This window comes from Pseudochaenichthys georgianus, unplaced genomic scaffold, assembly GCF_902827115.2.
Source record: "Pseudochaenichthys georgianus unplaced genomic scaffold, fPseGeo1.2 scaffold_167_arrow_ctg1, whole genome shotgun sequence".
In the NCBI taxonomy this organism is placed as follows: domain Eukaryota; kingdom Metazoa; phylum Chordata; class Actinopteri; order Perciformes; family Channichthyidae; genus Pseudochaenichthys; species Pseudochaenichthys georgianus.
The window spans coordinates 1,317,107-1,335,940 of NW_027262480.1; the positions used below are offsets into that span (position 1 = coordinate 1,317,107).

Sequence of the window (18,834 nt, forward strand, 5' to 3'; positions counted from 1 at the left end):
CTCACACGCGCTCACACATTCTCACTCTCCTCACACACTCTCACACGCGCTCACACACTCTCACATGGAAGCTGCGGCCTCTGCCTGAAGTCTGTTGTTGTCGTTGTTGCTGCTGTTGTTGTGATTCTGCAGGTATGTGACCGCTCGTGCACGCGTTAATGTATCTGTAATGTTCCTCTGTGCGTGCACGCTGCCTCGTGTTGTCCTGCATGTACAGATCTGAAGTTCACAAAGAGAGCTCTGTGTCTGCAGCTGCTCTCTTTCTACATTGCTGTCACTAAACGCATCATGTTGAGGTTTCTCTGCAGTCAAAACTGTGGACTTGATGTTTTCTCTGCGCGTGACCTGACTTTTGTTGTGTTGTTTTTCTGGATAAACGTCTTGTAAAGAGTTTGGGTTCAAAAATAATCCAGATTTCGTGTTGATTTTTGACATTTTGGATTTTTAAATGGCTCAGAAATGCTTTGGATTTTGTGGCGAGTTGTTTTGCTCAGAGGACTCTTATTGTGGAGGTGTGAGCTCGCCTCTGATTGGCTGAGCTGCACACACAGAGGGGTGTGTGAACTGTAAATGTGCATGCATGCTTACACGTGTTTAACGCGCGCGTGTGTGTGTGTGTGTGTGTGTGTGTGTGTGTGTGTGTGTGTGTGTGTGTGTGTGTGTGTGTGTGTTTAATCTGAACTCTCTTCGGTTATTCAGACAAACGAAAGTATGCACAGTGTAATTTAGATGCGATCATCTTTAGAGTTTATTTTTTTTTTTAAATGACTCAATCTTGATGTTTTTTATGCTAAAAAAATATAAATGCATGTGATATTTAAAGGTGGGGTAGGTAAGTTTCAGAAACCGGCTCGAGATACACTTTTTGTTATATTCCATGGAATGCTCTTAACATCCCGATAGCAATGAATATCTGAAGTGCTTTGACAACAAATCCATAAAGAAATGTCATCTGTAGAAGCCGTAATACTGTAAGAAGTACAACCTCCCTGCCTGTCAGCCTTCCATCGGGGCACACACATATCTCGTGCCCTCATTGGTCATGTGCGCGTTCCTGTGTGTTGGGGGAGGGGCTCTGTGAGGAAGTGGCAGATTTTCTCCGGTTGTGTATTTTCAAATTCTCGCGATCTCGAGCCTGTTTCTCAAATGTACCTACCCCACCTTTAAATATAGTATTAATTGTATTTAAAACACTGTTAGATATCGACACGTGCAGATGATGCACATTGTAACAGCAACAGATTAAAGACAGGCGGATGACTTTAGATATTTTATAAAGTCAGTGTTTTGAAGAAAGTTATTTAACAAAGTCATGAAAAGAAGTCAAACATAGCAGAATGAATGTTCGAAGGTCTGGAGGGGAAAGGTCGTCCTTAAGAAAATTATTAAATCTAAATAATTTAATTTAATGATCAAATATCGAGTGTTTTTCCAATGAGTTCACGGTAAACCAGGTCTACTTGATTATGAAAATATAATATCCTTTTTAGTGACAGTCTATTTTAGTAATCTGGAAAGTAAATGACTGATGGAAATACAAAATATGAAACATTAAAAACATTTAAAGATAGTTTGATTTACAGAAAAACATCATATTTAAAAGTTCTTTAAAATCTAACTACTAAAGTGTTGTACAGTAAAAGTAGTAACAGTCCACCGCTGCTAATAATACACAAGTACAAGTTATTAAGTTGTATTTAAGCATTTAAAATAATTAATTAATTAGATTAAGATAGTAAAAGCATTCAGCTTCATTTAAAATAAAGAGTGTGCTTTTTGATTAGCTAATCCAGCGGTTCTCAACCTGAGGGTGGCGGTCCTCCAAAAAGGTCCCCGGATTAACGTAATTTTAATTTGTAAGTGAATATCTTTGGACATTTAAAAATGTCCCTAATGGAAATCAGAATTAGTTGCATCTTCAATTCACCATAAAAGTTGCATAAATCAGAAAAAATAGATATTTATTTATATATATTTTAAACGAACTTGTCCCAACAGATTGAGAAAAGTTGCAATTACAAAAAAATAAGGAGAAAAATAATCTTATTGACAAAAAAATAACTGGTTAAAACTAAAACAAATGAACAGCAAATATTCGTATTAGTTGCGTTCCTACATTAGAGGTCAGGACTGGACGAGTCATTTATTTGACTGTAAATTATTTCAGTCACTCTGAGTCACTGATTAACGGGAAGGGATGTGTGTGTGTGTGTGTGTGTGTGTGTGTGTGTGTGTGTGTGTGTGTGTTTCACCATGTTGCAGCAGTGACACAGTTTAGAAACAAATGTGTTGTTGTTATAATTATAGGTGTTAACAGAGACATTCACCAACCATCTGTTGCATGCACGCACACACGCACACACGCGCACACACACACACACACACACATTCCATGTATACATCACTTCAGGGGACATTACATTGACTTAAATGCATTTCTTGGAGACTTACCCTAACCTTAACCAAGTCTTCACCCTAAAATTAATGATTTCCCTTATGGGGACCTCCAATTTGTCCCCATAAGGGAGGCGAGTCCCCACACATGACTGTGTAAACAGATTTAGGTCCCCACAAGTATAGTAGTATAGTATAGTAATGCTCGGCCACACACACACACACACACACACACACACACACACACACACACACACACACACACACACACACACACACACACACACACACACACACACACACACACACACACACACACACACACACACACACACACACACACACACACACACACACACACACACACACACACACACATTTAATTTCAAGGATGACATGAAAGAAAAAGGCCATTGTTAAAATGCAATACCAATAAATGTTGGCTGGTCCTGTTGCATTATGGGTATTGTAGGCAGGACTCATGTACATAGACGACATTTGCAGTTCTCCTTCTTGAATTTGCTACTTTTGTATTTGTTCGCCCGGAGGGCATTTTATAATAATAATAACTTTGTTAATAAAACTACATATAATATAATATACAACTCCACCTTCTTTGCGGAGGTATATTTCCATGTGTTCTGCATGACGGCTCTAAAAGTGAACGTTTCATCCCATATTATTCTACATACTCCTCGTCTTTCTGTGTTTCAGATTCAGACATGTTACCTAAGACTCGCCTGGGCAAGCGCTCTCCTCTCGGAGCGCTCCTGAACGCCACCTGCATCACAGGTGACCCCGGCGTCACCGTGGCAACGGAGCACCCGGCCGTCGGCAGGGTCAAAGGTCACCCAGGGCTCAAGGTGAGATTACAGAGCTTTCAGGAACCTTGAGAGAAATCAAGAAACACTGTGAACGTGTGGAGGTTTCTCTGAAGGCCCGGACTCTTCACTTTGTTGTTGTTGTTGTTTGTCTCTCAGGTGTATTTCCAGTGTGGGGGAGGGGAGTCCTTCTCAGGTGTGGATCCTCTGGACTTCCTGCAGAATGAAGTCTCTTCTCATCCCTCTTCAGTTCCTCCGTCCTGCAGAAGATCCGTCTCCTCGTGCATCGACGTTCCCAGAAGGTCCGACAGTTTCTATGCCTCGTTTTTGTTGTTTGTGTATTCCTTAAAGGAAACCCTCTTCTTCATCAACATGTGTCCCCTCTTCTCCATGTCTCTTCTTCATCAACATGTGTCCCCTCTTCTCCATGTCTCTTCTACATCAACATGTGTCCCCTCTTCTCCATGTCTCTTCTACATCAACATGTGTCCCCTCTTCTTTATGTCTCTCCTCCATCAACATGTGTCCCCTCTTCTTCATGTCTCTTCTCCATCAACATGTGTCCCCTCTTCTACATCAACATGTGTCCCCTCTTCTTCATGTCTCTTCTCCATCAACATGTGTCCCCTCTTCTTCATGTATCTTCTCCATCAACATGTGTCCCCTCTTCTTCATTACATTACATTGCATTTAGCTGACGCTTTTATCCAAAGCGACTTACAATAAGTGCGTTCGACCAGGAAGACACAACCTTGAAGAAAACAGAATCATATAAGAACATCAGGTTTCATAGAGACAAGCATTTCAAGTGCTACTCAACTGGCTTTAGATAAGCCAGTCCTTTATTAGTATATAAGTGCTCTGTTAGCAGTTATTTGTTAGTCATTCTATCGCTCGAGGTGGAGTCGAAAGAGGTGAGTTTCAGTCTGGAAGGTGTGTAAGCTTTCTGCTGTCCTGATGTCAATGGGAGCTCATTCCACCATTTTGGAGCCAGGATAGCAAACCCACGTGTTTTTGCTGATGGGAACTTGGGTCCCCCTCGCAGCGAGGGAGCAGCGAGCCGTTTGGTTGATGCAGAGCGTAGAGCACGTGCTGGGGTGTACGGTTTAACCGTGTCCTGGATGTAGGAAGGGCCAGATCCATTCGCAGCATGGTACGCAAGTACCAGTGTCTTGAAGTGGATTCTAGCAGTTACCGGAAGCCAGTGGAGGGAGCGGAGGAGCGGCGTGGTGTGGGAACATTCAGGAAGGTTGAAGACCAGACGAGCCGCTGCATTCTGGGTGAGCTGCAGAGGTCGGATGGCACATGCAGGTAGACCAGCAGGAGGGAGCTGCAGTAGTCTAGTGAGGTGACGAGAGCCTGGACCAGAACCTGCGTCGCTTTCTGGGTCAGCTGGGGACGCGTCCTCCTGATGCTGTAGAGCGTGTATCTGCAGCAGCGGGTTGTAGCAGCGATGTTTGCAGTGAAGGACAGGTTGTTATCTAGGGTCACTCCCAGATTCCTTGCAGTCTGAGTCGGGGAAACAACAGAGGTGCCGATGTTGATAGTCAGGTCAAGAGAGGGACAATCTTTTCCCGGAAGGAAAAGCACTTCAGTCTTGTCAAGGTTGAGCTTGAGGTGATGATCAGACATCCACTGAGAGATGTCAGCTAGACGAGCAGAGATGCGTGCAACGACCTGGGTCTCTGAGCGGGGAAAGGACAGAATTAATTGGGTGTCGTCAGCGTAGCAGTGGTATGAAAAACCATGCGGGCTAATGACAGATCCGAGCGAGTTTGTGTACAGGGAGAAGAGGAGAGGACCAAGAACAGAGCCCTGAGGGACCCCTGTAGTTAATTGACAAGGGTCAGACTCAGACCCTCTCCAAGTGACCCTGTAGGTGCGGTCTTTGAGGTATGAGGTGAGGAGGGAAAGTGCAGAGCCTGAAACTCCAAGTTCTTGGAGAGTGCGAAGGAGGATCTGATGGTTCACCGTGTCGAATGCAGCAGACAGGTCCAACAGGATGATGCCAGAGGAGAGGGAGGCTGCTTTGGCCGTGTGCAGTTCCTCAGTGACAGCAAGGAGGGCAGTTTCTGTGGAGTGACCTGCCTTGAAACCAGACTGGTGCGGATCCAGAAGGTTGTTCTGATGGAGAGAGCAGGAGAGTTGTTTAAAGACAGCGCGTTCAAGTGTTTTAGACAGGAACGGGAGGAGAGAGACATTACCTTTAATAGGAGACTTCATGTCTCTTCTACATCAACATGTGTCCCCTCTTCTTCATGTCTCTTCTACATCAACATGTGTCCCCTCTTCTCCATGTCTCTTCTACATCAACACGTGTCCCCTCTTCTTCACGTCTCTTCTACATCAACACGTGTCCCCTCTTCTTCATGTCTCTTCTACATCAACATGTGTCCCCTCTTCTTCATGGCTCTTCTACATCAACATGTGTCCCCTCTTCTCCATGTCTCTTCTACATCAACATGTGTCCCCTCTTCTTCATGTCTCTTCTACATCAACATGTGTCCCCTCTTCTACATGTCTCTTCTACATCAACACGTGTCCCCTCTTCTTCACGTCTCTTCTACATCAACACGTGTCCCCTCTTCTTCACGTCTCTTCTACATCAACATGTGTCCCCTCTTCTCCATGTCTCTTCTACATCAACACGTGTCCCCTCTTCTCCATGTCTCTTCTACATCAACACGTGTCCCCTCTTCTTCACGTCTCTTCTACATCAACATGTGTCCCCTCTTCTCCATGTCTCTTCTACATCAACATGTGTCCCCTCTTCTTCATGGCTCTTCTACATCAACATGTGTCCCCTCTTCTCCATGTCTCTTCTACATCAACATGTGTCCCCTCTTCTTCATGTCTCTTCTACATCAACATGTGTCCCCTCTTCTCCATGTCTCTTCTACATCAACATGTGTCCCCTCTTCTTCATGTCTCTTCTACATCAACATGTGTCCCCTCTTCTACATGTCTCTTCTACATCACCATGTGTCCCCTCTTCTTCATGTCTCTTCTACATCAACATGTGTCCCCTCTTCTTCATGGCTCTTCTACACCAACATGTGTCCCCTCTTCTTCATGTCTCTTCTACATCAACATGTGTCCCCTCTTCTTCATGGCTCTTCTACATCAACATGTGTCCCCTCTTCTTCATGTCTCTTCTACATCAACATGTGTCACCTCTTCTTTATGTCTCTTCTACATCAACATGTGTCCCCTCTTCCTCATGTCTCTCCTACATCAACATGTGTCCCCTCTTCTTCATGTCTCTCCTACATCAACATGTGTCCCCTCTTCTTCATGTCTCTTCTACATCAACATGTGTCCCCTCTTCTTCATGTCTCTCCTACATCAACATGTGTCCCCTCTTCTCCATGTCTCTTCTACATCAACATGTGTCCCCTCTTCTTCATGTCTCTTCTACATCAACATGTGTCCCCTCTTCTTCATGTCTCTTCTTCATCAACATGTGTCCCCTCTTCTTCATGTCTCTTCTACATCAACATGTGTCCCCTCTTCTCCATGTCTCTTCTCCATCAACACGTGTCCCCTCTTCTTCATGTCTCTTCTACATCAACACGTGTCCCCTCTTCTTCATGTCTCTTCTACATCAACATGTGTCCCCTCTTCTTCATGTCTCTTCTACATCAACATGTGTCCCCTCTTCTTCATGTCTCTTCTCCATCAACACGTGTCCCCTCTTCTTCATGTCTCTTCTTCATCAACATGTGTCCCCTCTTCTCCATGTCTCTTCTACATCAACATGTGTCCCCTCTTCTTCATGTCTCTTCTCCATCAACACGTGTCCCCTCTTCTTCATGTCTCTTCTACATCAACATGTGTCCCCTCTTCTTCATGTCTCTTCTACATCACCATGTGTCCCCTCTTCTCCATGTCTCTTCTACATCAACACGTGTCCCCTCTTCTTCATGTCTCTTCTACATCAACACGTGTCCCCTCTTCTCCATGTCTCTTCTACATCAACATGTGTCCCCTCTTCTCCATGTCTCTTCTCCATCAACACGTGTCCCCTCTTCTCCATGTCTCTTCTCCATCAACATGTGTCCCCTCTTCTTCATGTCTCTTCTTCATCAACATGTGTCCCCTCTTCTTCATGTCTCTTCTACATCAACATGTGTCCCCTCTTCTACATCAACATGTGTCCCCTCTTCTCCATGTCTCTTCTCCATCAACACGTGTCCCCTCTTCTTCATGTCTCTTCTACATCAACACGTGTCCCCTCTTCTTCATGTCTCTTCTACATCAACATGTGTCCCCTCTTCTTCATGTCTCTTCTACATCAACATGTGTCCCCTCTTCTTCATGTCTCTTCTCCATCAACACGTGTCCCCTCTTCTTCATGTCTCTTCTACATCAACATGTGTCCCCTCTTCTTCATGTCTCTTCTACATCAACATGTGTCCCCTCTTCTTCGTGTCTCTTCTACATCAGCATGTGTCCCCTCTGTGGAAAGAGACTCTGAAAGTTTCAGGAACAAAGATTCTCTCTCTTTTTGATCCATTTCTATAAAAACCTGTCTGAAAATGAGCTGATCAGATTTTGGCCACTTTACGATGTCATAACGATGTGTTGTCTTGTGTAACCATTAGCCAATCAGCAACCTTATAGGGGCTCCTTATTTTCATCTAAAGTAACAGACAGAGAATCAGCACTTTGGAAACCCCACCTCAGTCAGCATGTCGTTGTGTCCCTGAGACTCTTCACCCCAAAGTGCTCCTGTGGGGATTGAACACAGTATTGAGTCTGTAAGTCGATAAAAGCGTCTAACAAGCAACATGTAATGTAATGTTTACTGATACATATCGTTGACTTTCTTCAGTCAGAGGAGTCCGAAGCAGGTGGACGTTGATGAGCTGATGGCAGCCATGGTGCTCAGCAGCCTGTCCTGCAGCATGAACAGCCCCCCCGAGCCTGAAGGTACTGCAACAACAACAACAAACAACAATCAACAGACAACTACAGGAACAAAAAAATAACAACATAAATATTGGCAACAAAACTAAAAACATCTACAATAATAACCAACATATAAACAACTACAGCAAATACAAACATCTACAATAATAACCAAAAACTATGGCAACAGCTACAAACTACAACAACAACAAACAACAGGAACAAACAAAAAACGACAACAAAAAAGAACAGCAATTACAAAAACCAAAATAACTACAACAACAGCTACAAACTACAACAACAACAAACAACAACAACAACAACAAACAAAAAACGACAACAAAAAAGAACAGCAATTACAAAAACCAAAATAACTACAACAACAGCTACAAACTACAACAACAACAAACAACAACAACAACAACAAACAAAAAACGACAACAAAAAAGAACAGCAATTACAAAAACCAAAATAACTACAACAACAGCTATAAACTACAACAAAACAATAAACAACAAAACAAAAAGCAACTACAGGAATAAACAAAAACTACAAGCAGAACAGAAAACAACAGCAACAAAACAAACAAACAATTAAACAGCTGTCAAACCACAACAAATACGCACGACGAAAACAACAAACTACAACCAGATTTAACAACTGCACAAGAAAACAACAAAATAACAATCAACAATTACAACGAAAACAAATAATGTAAACAGACTGCAATAACACACAATTAAAACAACAATCTACAACAAACAACTACAGCAACAACAAAAACACAAGAAAACTACAACAATAAACTACGACAATATAAACAACAACAATAACCAACAGCTACAACAAACAACTATGAAAGAGATCACAGTAACAACAAGGTGAAATGTCAAGCTAACTATACTGTATAGAAGCTCCACTTTCAAAATCTAAACAGATCATTAATACAAATATGTTTGTTTAATAAAGTTAAATGGGACACAATGGAATGGAATGGGAAACATTTGGAGAAAAATAAATTGAATTTATTTTTAAAGAAATGAAAAAGAATACTGTGGTTATGATTGCCCCAGGTAGGTAAATACAAGAGTTACCGTAGTTACAGTAGTAGTGATGGGGCAGTAGTATTGTTTGTCGAGTTAGCATTAGCATTAGCCACATAGTGTTGGGGTTGATGTTAAATCTTCAGTAGTTGAATATTCTTCATGTTTAATATCCTTATGTTCTGTGTACCTCAGCTCTTCAGATGGACTGTGGCGGAGATCTCTCCGACAGCAGCAGCGGATACTGGAGCGTCGGCCTGACCAATGGCAGCCCGACACCCTCTCCTCCAATCACAGGGCCCGACGCCGGCCAGGCCCCGCCCCCTGACGAGGGTCTGGACATGGAGCGGGAGACGGTGCTGTTCGACGAGCCGGCGCCACGGAAACGCAAGGTGAGCGAAGTTTAAACGAGATAATTCACCTTATTCTGAAATAGGGCGATTCAGAAATGAATTGTTTTGCTCTCCCCCGTTTTAAAGCTAAAGTGTGATTACTGGGATTAGCATCGCCATCTTTATTAACCTTTATTTTCAGTTTTTAAGTTTTATTTATTGATATTTATTATCGTCAGATGAGAACAATAATAAATTAAAGGTAGCCAATATGTATTAGTTTATCCAAATAATATATATGTTTGGACATTAAAACAAATAACACACAATAACATGTCAACAATGTTTAGTTTTTAGAACTACCAAACGGCCGAGAGCAAGCTAATGTTTTAGATCAAAAGCTAACATTAGATAAATAGCTAATGTTGGCTACCTAGCTATTTAGAACACAAACAGGTTAATTTAGTTTGTGCTCTACGGATACAAATATCATTAATTAATGTCAACTTTCTAAGGGGGGGGTGTGGCGCAGTGGGTTGTGCGTTGGTGATGGGGTCAGGGGGGCACAGGTTCAAACCCCACTGCAGTCAGCATGTCGTTGTGTCCCTGAGACACTTCACCCCAAAGTGCTCCTGTGGGGATTGCCCACAGTATTGAGTATGTAAGTCGCTTTGGATAAAAGCGACACGTAATGTTAGCAGACCTTTGTCTACACTCTCTGTCAATGAGAGTTAGGAAAAAAACATTATTGACATTTGTTGTTTTATGGAGTCCTTCTGAAAAGTGTGCTAATGTTAGCTAGCTAGCTCGTTAGATACATAGTTAGCGTTACTGTTGGGTAAATAGCCAATGTTCTCTTTCGTGGAAATGGGTGGAAAAACAACAGGTTAAAACAACACAGATGTTACTTCTGAAAAGTGTGCTAATGTTAGCTAGCTAGCTCGTTAGATACATAGGTAACAACAGGTTAAAACAACACAGATGTTACTTCTGAAAAGTGTGCTAATGTTAGCTAGCTAGCTCGTTAGATACATAGGTAACAACAGGTTAAAACAACACAGATGTTACTTCTGAAAGTGTGCTAATGTTAGCTAGCTAGCTCGTTAGATACATAGGTAACAACAGGTTAAAACAACACAGATGTTACTTCTGAAAAGTGTGCTAATGTTAGCTAGCTAGCTCGTTAGATACATAGGTAACAACAGGTTAAAACAACACAGATGTTACTTCTGAAAAGTGTGCTAATGTTAGCTAGCTAGCTCGTTAGATACATAGGTAACAACAGGTTAAAACAACACAGACGGTGAAAAGTGTTTTCTGTGTGCAGAACTCAGTGAAGGTGGCGTACCGCTGTCTGTGGCCCAGCTGTGGGAAGGTGCTGACGTCTGTGGTGGGAAATCAAACGCCACATCAGGACCACTCACCTGAGGTAAGACTCACCTGGGTTTTATACTACAGGAAAATACAAAATAAATGTAGGATAATAAATGTGTTGTTGTTGTTTTTCTGGCATGAAAATGCTTCCATTCACTTTTATCAAAATGACAGCTGGTGGAAAAGTTTAAGAAATGATATTAATATCTGAATACTTTTGGTGTTGTATGTTATTCTCTACTATTTAATGAAGAGATAACAAGGTGAGTCCTTAGTTTCTTATTTAAAATTATAATAGGCTTATTTAATGTTGTGATAATATTGATTATTAAAATATATAACTACCACTTCTTCATCTATAGCTTCTTCTAAAACCTGCACCATGATGAAATATAAAAACATAATTACAAAGTTTAGAACAATTATATTAATATCTGAATACTTGTGGTTTTGTATGTTATTCTCTTCTATTTAATTAAGAGATAATAGTCATATTTAAAATTATAATACGCATATTTAACCAGATTATGACGCCATATTGAGTAACATAGCTTCATCCATAGCTTCCTTCTAAAGCCTGCACCATAAGGGAAGAGGGACTTTATTCATCCCTGTCTGGGACAAGGCATTGCACATTAGAGAAATCAAAAGACTAGAAATAAACAATCCAAAATGTAAACATCTCAAATAGAAATAAAATAGCATTAAAAAAGTAAAAAATATACATGTGGAAATAATAAGTTACAGTACCCATCAGAATCAGAATACCTTAATTCGTCCCACAGAGGGGACAAGTACATTGGTACAGCAGAAAAGAGCCGAAGACAGCTTCATGTGACCTAAGAAGCGAATAGAGGGTATTCAAGATTTTAAAAAATGGCAGCCAGGTTATATATATATTGCACATATTGCACACAATGTAATATGTATATTTAATGTAATATGTTATGATTTTGACAAGTAGCTTCTTCTAAAACCTGCACCATGATGACATATATATTTTTAAAGACTTAATTGACCCTAACCCCTGAACTCTGACCCCTCTCAGCCGCGGCAGTGATCACGAGCGTTGCTCCCGCAGCGAAGAGGATTTCTACTACAGCGAGGTGACCAATCAGGAGCCTCCTCACCCCTCCCCCTCCTCCTCCTCCTCCCCCCCCACCCCCACCTCCCTCCCCTTCCTCCCCCACTCCTCTCAGTCGCTCCGCCCCCTCCTCCTCCGGATTCATGAAGGTCCAATCAGATCACTCCTATCAGGTAGGGGCGGGACTTATAACTGCCATATTTGTGACATGGCATATTCATGTCCAGTACTGTATGTTGCATGTTTTTATTTGTATTTACTTGTTTAAAAAAAACGTACAAGATCAGGGACTACCGATGAAAATGGCCTCTCGGCTGACTCTGGCACATTTACAGAAATGTTGATTAATGTGCACTGTCCCTGTTAAATAAATGAATACATACAAATAATATTTTTAGATCATTTGCTATTTTATTTGTTTATTTATAGTTTTCAGTCTGTTTTAAACTCTGTGTTCTATATTTTTCATATATCATTTGGACACTTTTATTATATTTACCTGATTCTATTATTATATTTGTTTTTAGGCTCCACCTGTCAGTCATGTGACGTCATCAGTGGCTCCGCCCACCAGCTGCCTCCGACAGGTGAGATTCTAAAGAGTTCAAATCTATATTTATATAAATAGGTCCAATCAGATCACTCCTACCAGGTAGGGGGCGGGCTTATCACAGTTTTTTATTATACAAACAACACCATTTTAATTATCTCTTTAGATCAATTATAGTTTATTTTTTTATCTATCGGTCTCAGTCTGCTTTAAATGTGGTCTACTTATTTTATACTTGAAGGGGACCTATCATGCAAAATGCACTTTCTGATGTCTTCTCTACATCACCATGTGTCCCCGGTGCGTCGGGGAACTCACGCAGCGTCAGAAAATAAAACCCTCTCTTTTCCTCCGTACCCAAATCTCTAAAAACGGGGAACAACGGAGCTGATCCAGATTTGCGTCCGATATGACGTAACATCTGAAATGTGGACCCACGGGCCAATCAGAAACGTTGCTATCAGAAACAATGCCCGACTGTTTTGGACGTAATATGGTCGGTGTTTACATTAGCATGGCTAACACTCAGAGCTAACCTGTACTGGAGAGCATGTGTGTGAAGAAGCAGGAAGTAGAAAGGAACTCACCTTGTGGAATAAGAGAGAAAGCCTTTGAGCTCCAGACTGTTTCAGAGCCTTGATAATCCATGATATGGCGTTGCATCACGGCAGCATTTAGTTTAGACGGTAGCTGCCGGGTCCCGCATGAGCTCAGACCCCTCCTCTTTAAAGCTTTATCCCCAAATCAGCACTTTAGAAACAGGAAGTGAAACAGAGGGATATGAGGCATGGCTAGAATGATCTGTTTGGTGTTTTGAGCAAAACACTTCATCGACATGTTTTTGATATTTGTATCTGAGACCTGTGCTATTGCCTAAAAATAGCATGATAGGTCCACTTTAATATTGACGACAAATTATTAAAATATGTTTTATAAGACAAACATATTTTCCTGATAATACTCTCAATAAACTGAACTAAATGTAAATATCATTTGAACACTTTTATAATATGATTTTATGAATCACCTAAATATGTTGGACATGTTTTTAGGCTCCACCTGTCAGTCATGTGACGTCATCAGTGGCTCCGCCCACCAGCTGCCTCCGACAGGTGAGACTTTAAAGAGTTCAAATCTATATATATTTACATATCCAATCAGATCACTCCTACCAGGTAGGGGGCGGGGCTTATCGCAGTTTTGTAATTATACACCATATTAATTATCTCTCTTTTTTTATTTATCGTTTTCAGTCTGCTTTAACCACATTTCATACTTAATATTGACGACAAATTATTCAAATATGTTTTATAAGATATTTTCTTACCTGATAATATTTCAAGCTCAATAAACGTCACTACATTTATTTTTTCTTATATAATTTGGACACTTTTATGAATCACCTAAATATGTTGTACATGTTTTTAGGCTCCACCTGTCAGTCATGTGACGTCATCAGTGGCTCCGCCCACCAGCTGCCTCCAACAGGTGAGACTTTGATGGTGAACATGCATGGGAAAGGTCGCAGTAACAAACCCAGAGAGTAGAGATATGTAATGCCTCGTTTGCAGATTTAAACTAGTGTGTAAATATTACAACTTCTTCCAGTTATTACGACTTTTCATGTCTAAAATATTCGACTTTACATTTCTTTACCTCCAAAATGCTCAAAATGAGTTTATCTCTCCTCTGCTCTCAACAGAAATGCATCCATAATTAATTTCAAAGAAAATAGGTTGTTGTTGTGCTCAGAACTTATTCTGATGTGTGTTATATGATATAGAGAGATTTCCCTCTGTAGAAACCTTAGACTCTTATATTTCAACAACATGAAACAGCCATCGGTTTCGGACTTCCCCTGTGAGCATAAAGTTAGATTTAACACACACACACACACACACACGCACACGCACACGCACACACACACACACACACACACACACACACACACACACACACACACACACACACACACACACACACACACACACACACACACACACACACAGCAGCCTGTTGTTTATTTCTTGCAGCAGCCAGTGAAGCCTGTTAAAACTGGTTTTACACAGGAGAGGGGCGGAGAGAGAGAGTGTGTGTGTGTGTGTGTGTGTGTGTGTGTGTGTGTGTGTGTGTGTGTGTGTGTGTGTGTGTGTGTGTGTGTGTGTGTGTGTGTGTGTGTGTGTGTGTGTGTGTGTGTGTGTGTGTGTGTGTGTGTGTGTGTGTGTGTGTGTGTGTGTGTGTGGCAGGAAAATCCTCTTTGTGGTCACATTTCCCATAATGTATTGCCGCCCCCTGCAGGCTGAGAGAGGGAACTGCAGGATGTTTTTACACCAGAGGAGACACAAAGGACATGAACAGAGAGGAGGCAGAGGAGCTGATTTGATGAAAGACAAACATAAAGCAAATAGGATAACATATTTTTGAATAAGAGGCTAACACGCAAGTTGGTGAATAATGGACATTTTCTCAAAATGTTTCATTATGACATTTTTCTTCTTCAGGGTTTGGCGTTTCGGGTGCGTTCGGTGAGTGTTGGAGAACAATGGCTGCAGAGCGGCCCCTGCAGGTCAGTGTCTCCACTTTAAAGAGTCCTCTCCTGCTGATGTTCAGGTGTATATCAGTATGTAGTGTCTCTACTTTAAAGAGTCCTCTCCCGCTGATGTTCAGGTGTATATCAGTATGTAGTGTCTCTACTTTAAAGAGTCCTCTCCTGCTGATGTTCAGGTGTATATCAGTATGTAGTGTCTCTACTTTAAAGAGTCCTCTCCTGCTGATGTTCAGGTGTATATCAGTATGTAGTGTCTCTACTTTAAAGAGTCCTCTCCTGCTGATGTTCAGGTGTATATCAGTATGTAGTGTCTCTACTTTAAAGAGTCCTCTCCTGCTGATGTTCAGGTGTATATCAGTATGTAGTGTCTCCACTTTAAAGAGTCCTCTCCTGCTGATGTTCAGGTGTATATCAGTATGTAGTGTCTCTACTTTAAAGAGTCCTCTCCTGCTGATGTTCAGGTGTATATCAGTATGTAGTGTCTCTACTTTAAAGAGTCCTCTCCTGCTGATGTTCAGGTGTATATCAGTATGTAGTGTCTCTACTTTAAAGAGTCCCCTCCTGCTGATGTTCAGGTGTATATCAGTATGTAGTGTCTCTACTTTAAAGAGTCCTCTCCTGCTGATGTTCAGGTGTATATCAGTATGTAGTGTCTCTACTTTAAAGAGTCCTCTCCCGCTGATGTTCAGGTGTATATCAGTGTGTAGTGTCTCTACTTTAAAGAGTCCTCTCCTGCTGATATTCAGGTGTATATCAGTGTGTAGTGTCTCTACTTTAAAGAGTCCTCTCCTGCTGATATTCAGGTGTATATATTTCTGTGTTTCTCGGTCAGGAGGATTCGTGGCGAGGCGAAGAAATGTCGTAAAGTTTACGGCATCGAACACAGAGACCAGTGGTGCACGGCCTGTCGCTGGAAGAAAGCCTGCCAACGGTTCCTCGACTAAAGAGGAAGGTGAAGAGGAAGAAGAGGAAGAGGAGAATACATTGAAAAATGTACTGGCATTGTTTCCAGTTATTACGACGTTTCACGCCTAAAGGATTCGTCTTTACCCCCAACATTCTCAAAATGCGTTTTTCTGTCCTCTGACCTCAACAGACATTTATACAGAATTATTTCAAAAGAAAACAGATTTTTGTTTTTCAGTTGAGATTATGTTCTGATAATGACTCTTATATCCCAACAACATGAAACAAGGAATTTGAACCTGGCTTTATCAAACAAACATACTTTCGGGCTTCCCCTGAGAGCATTATTCTTCCTCGACTGAAGAGGAAGAAGAGGAAGACGAGGAAGAGGAGGAGGAAATACTGAGAGAAGACAGACTGAACCAGAGGGACGTCTTGTGGTATCTGAATATATAAATATTTTCATTTCTCATTTTTATACTCTTTCTATACAAGTGTCCTTTTTTTATCTTTGAATGTATTTTGTAGACGTCCTGTTTTCATGATGCACACGTTTGGGAGCTATGATGTGACCTTTGAACCCTTGGAACTCTTGAATTATGAGATTTGAAGCAGCCGAATGGGCCGAGTTATAAATATATAAATACTGCTGTTTATCGAGATTATTCACAAAAACATTAAAAAACAGAAACGTTGACTTTAAAGGTCCCCAATTATACTGTTTATCATCAATATATGACACGTCTCAGATATATATAGAACAGGTGATAAGGTTCGTTATGACATCACAAAGTCACCAAAATCTGATCAGCTCATTTTCAGACAGGTTTTTATATAAATGGATCAGGACAAAAGAGAGAGGATCTTTGTTCCTGAAACTTTCAGAGTCTCTTTCCACAGAGGGGACACATGTTGATGTAGAAGAGACATGAAGAAGAGGGGACACATGTTGATGTAGAAGAGACATGAAGAAGAGGGGACACATGTTGATGTAGAAGAGACATGAAGAAGAGGGGGACACATGTTGATGTAGAAGAGACATGAGGAAGAGGGGGACACATGTTGATGTAGAAGAGACATGAAGAAGAGGGGACACATGTTGATGTAGAAGAGACATGAAGAAGAGGGGACACATGTTTATGTAGAAGATACATGAGGAAGAGGGGACACATGTTGATGTAGAAGAGACATGAAGAAGAGGGGACACATGTTGATGTAGAAGAGACATGGAGAAGAGGGGACACATGTTGATGTAGAAGAGACATGAAGAAGAGGATTTTGCATAATAGCGGACCTTTAATTAAACATATGAAGTCAACAGATACTGTATTAGGTTAGCTTAAAGCGATAATATTAAGTTACTGTCGACAAAGTACATTTAATTAACGGCAACGTTTCAGTTTTTTCAGGATTGAATATCTTAATTTAAAAATAAAAATAGCAAAGTAATTAACATTATCCCTAGACATAGAAAAAAGACTAGTTGCCAAATGAACAATGAAATATAATGCTAATTTACATTTCCGACTGTAGTTCCGACTGTAGTTCCGACTGTAGTTCCGACTGTATTTCCGACTGTAGTTCCGACTGTAGTTCCGACTGTATTTCGACTTAGTTCCGACTGTAGTTCCGACTGTAGTTCCGACTGTATTTCCGACTGTAGTTTCGACTGTAGTTCCGACTGTATTTCCGACTGTAGTTCCGACTGTAGTTCCGACTGTATTTCCGACTGTAGTTCCGACTGTAGTTCCGACTGTATTTCTGACTGTAGTTCTGACTGTAGTTCCGTCTGTAGTTCTGACAGTAGTTCTGACAGTAGTTCTGACTGTAGTTCCTACTATAGTTCCGACTGTAGTTCCGACTGTAGTTCCGACTGTAGTTCCGACAGTAGTTCCGACTGTAGTTCCGACTGTAGTGCTGACTGTAGTTCCGACTGTAGTGCTGACAGTAGTTCCAACTGTAGTTCCGACTGTAGTTCCGACTGTATTTCCGACTGTAGTTCCGACTGTAGTTCCGACTGTATTTCTGACTGTAGTTCTGACTGTAGTTCCGTCTGTAGTTCTGACAGTAGTTCTGACTGTAGTTCCTACTATAGTTCCTACTGTAGTTCCGACTGTAGTTCCGACTGTAGTTCCGACTGTAGTTCCGACTGTAGTGCTGACAGTAGTTCCGACTGTAGTTCCGACTGTAGTGCTGACTGTAGTTCCGACTGTAGTGCTGACAGTAGTTCCAACTGTAGTTCTGACTGTAGTTCCGACTGTAGTTCCGACTGTATTTCCGACTGTAGTTCCGACTGTATTTCTGACTGTAGTTCTGACTGTAGTTCCGTCTGTAGTTCTGACAGTAGTTCTGACTGTAGTTCCTACTATAGTTCCTACTGTAGTTCCGACTGTAGTTCCGACTGTAGTTCCGACTGTAGTGCTGACAGTAGTTCCGACTGTAGTTTCCGACTGTAGTTGCTGACTGTAGTTCCGACTGTAGTGCTGACAGTAGTTCCAGAACTGTAGTTCCGACTGTAGTTCCGACTGTAGTTTCCGACTGTATTTCCGACTGTAGTTCCGACTGTAGTTCCGACTGTAGTCGCTGACAGTAGTTCCTGAACTGTAGTTCCGACTGTAGTTCCGACTGTAGTTCCGACTGTATTTCCGACTGTATTTCCGACTGTAGTTCCGACTGTAGTTCCGACTGTAGTTCCGACTGTATTTCCGACTGTATTTCCGACTGTAGTTCCGACTGTAGTTCCGACTGTATTTCCGACTGTAGTTCCGACTCGTAGGTTCTGACTGTAGTGCCTGACAGTAGTTCCGTACTGTAGTATTCCGACTGTAGTTATGACTGTAAGTTCTGACTGTAGTTCTGACTGTAGTGCTG

At 41.5% G+C, this 18,834-nt stretch overlaps 1 protein-coding gene across 1 annotated transcript; it reads left to right on the plus strand.

Annotated features, from left to right (window-relative positions):
• On the plus strand, positions 1-16,972 carry znf395a (zinc finger protein 395a). The gene is given in 14 exon segments (XM_034077521.2): positions 1-132; positions 3,109-3,257; positions 3,375-3,517; positions 8,050-8,147; positions 9,365-9,561; positions 10,829-10,897; positions 10,899-10,930; positions 11,924-12,004; positions 12,006-12,132; positions 12,487-12,546; positions 13,562-13,621; positions 13,938-13,997; positions 15,011-15,075; positions 15,890-16,972. Coding segments are annotated over 13 exon segments (1,245 nt in total). The 5' UTR covers positions 1-132; positions 3,109-3,116; the 3' UTR covers positions 16,002-16,972.
• Positions 16,973-18,834: the final 1,862 nt, after the last annotated feature.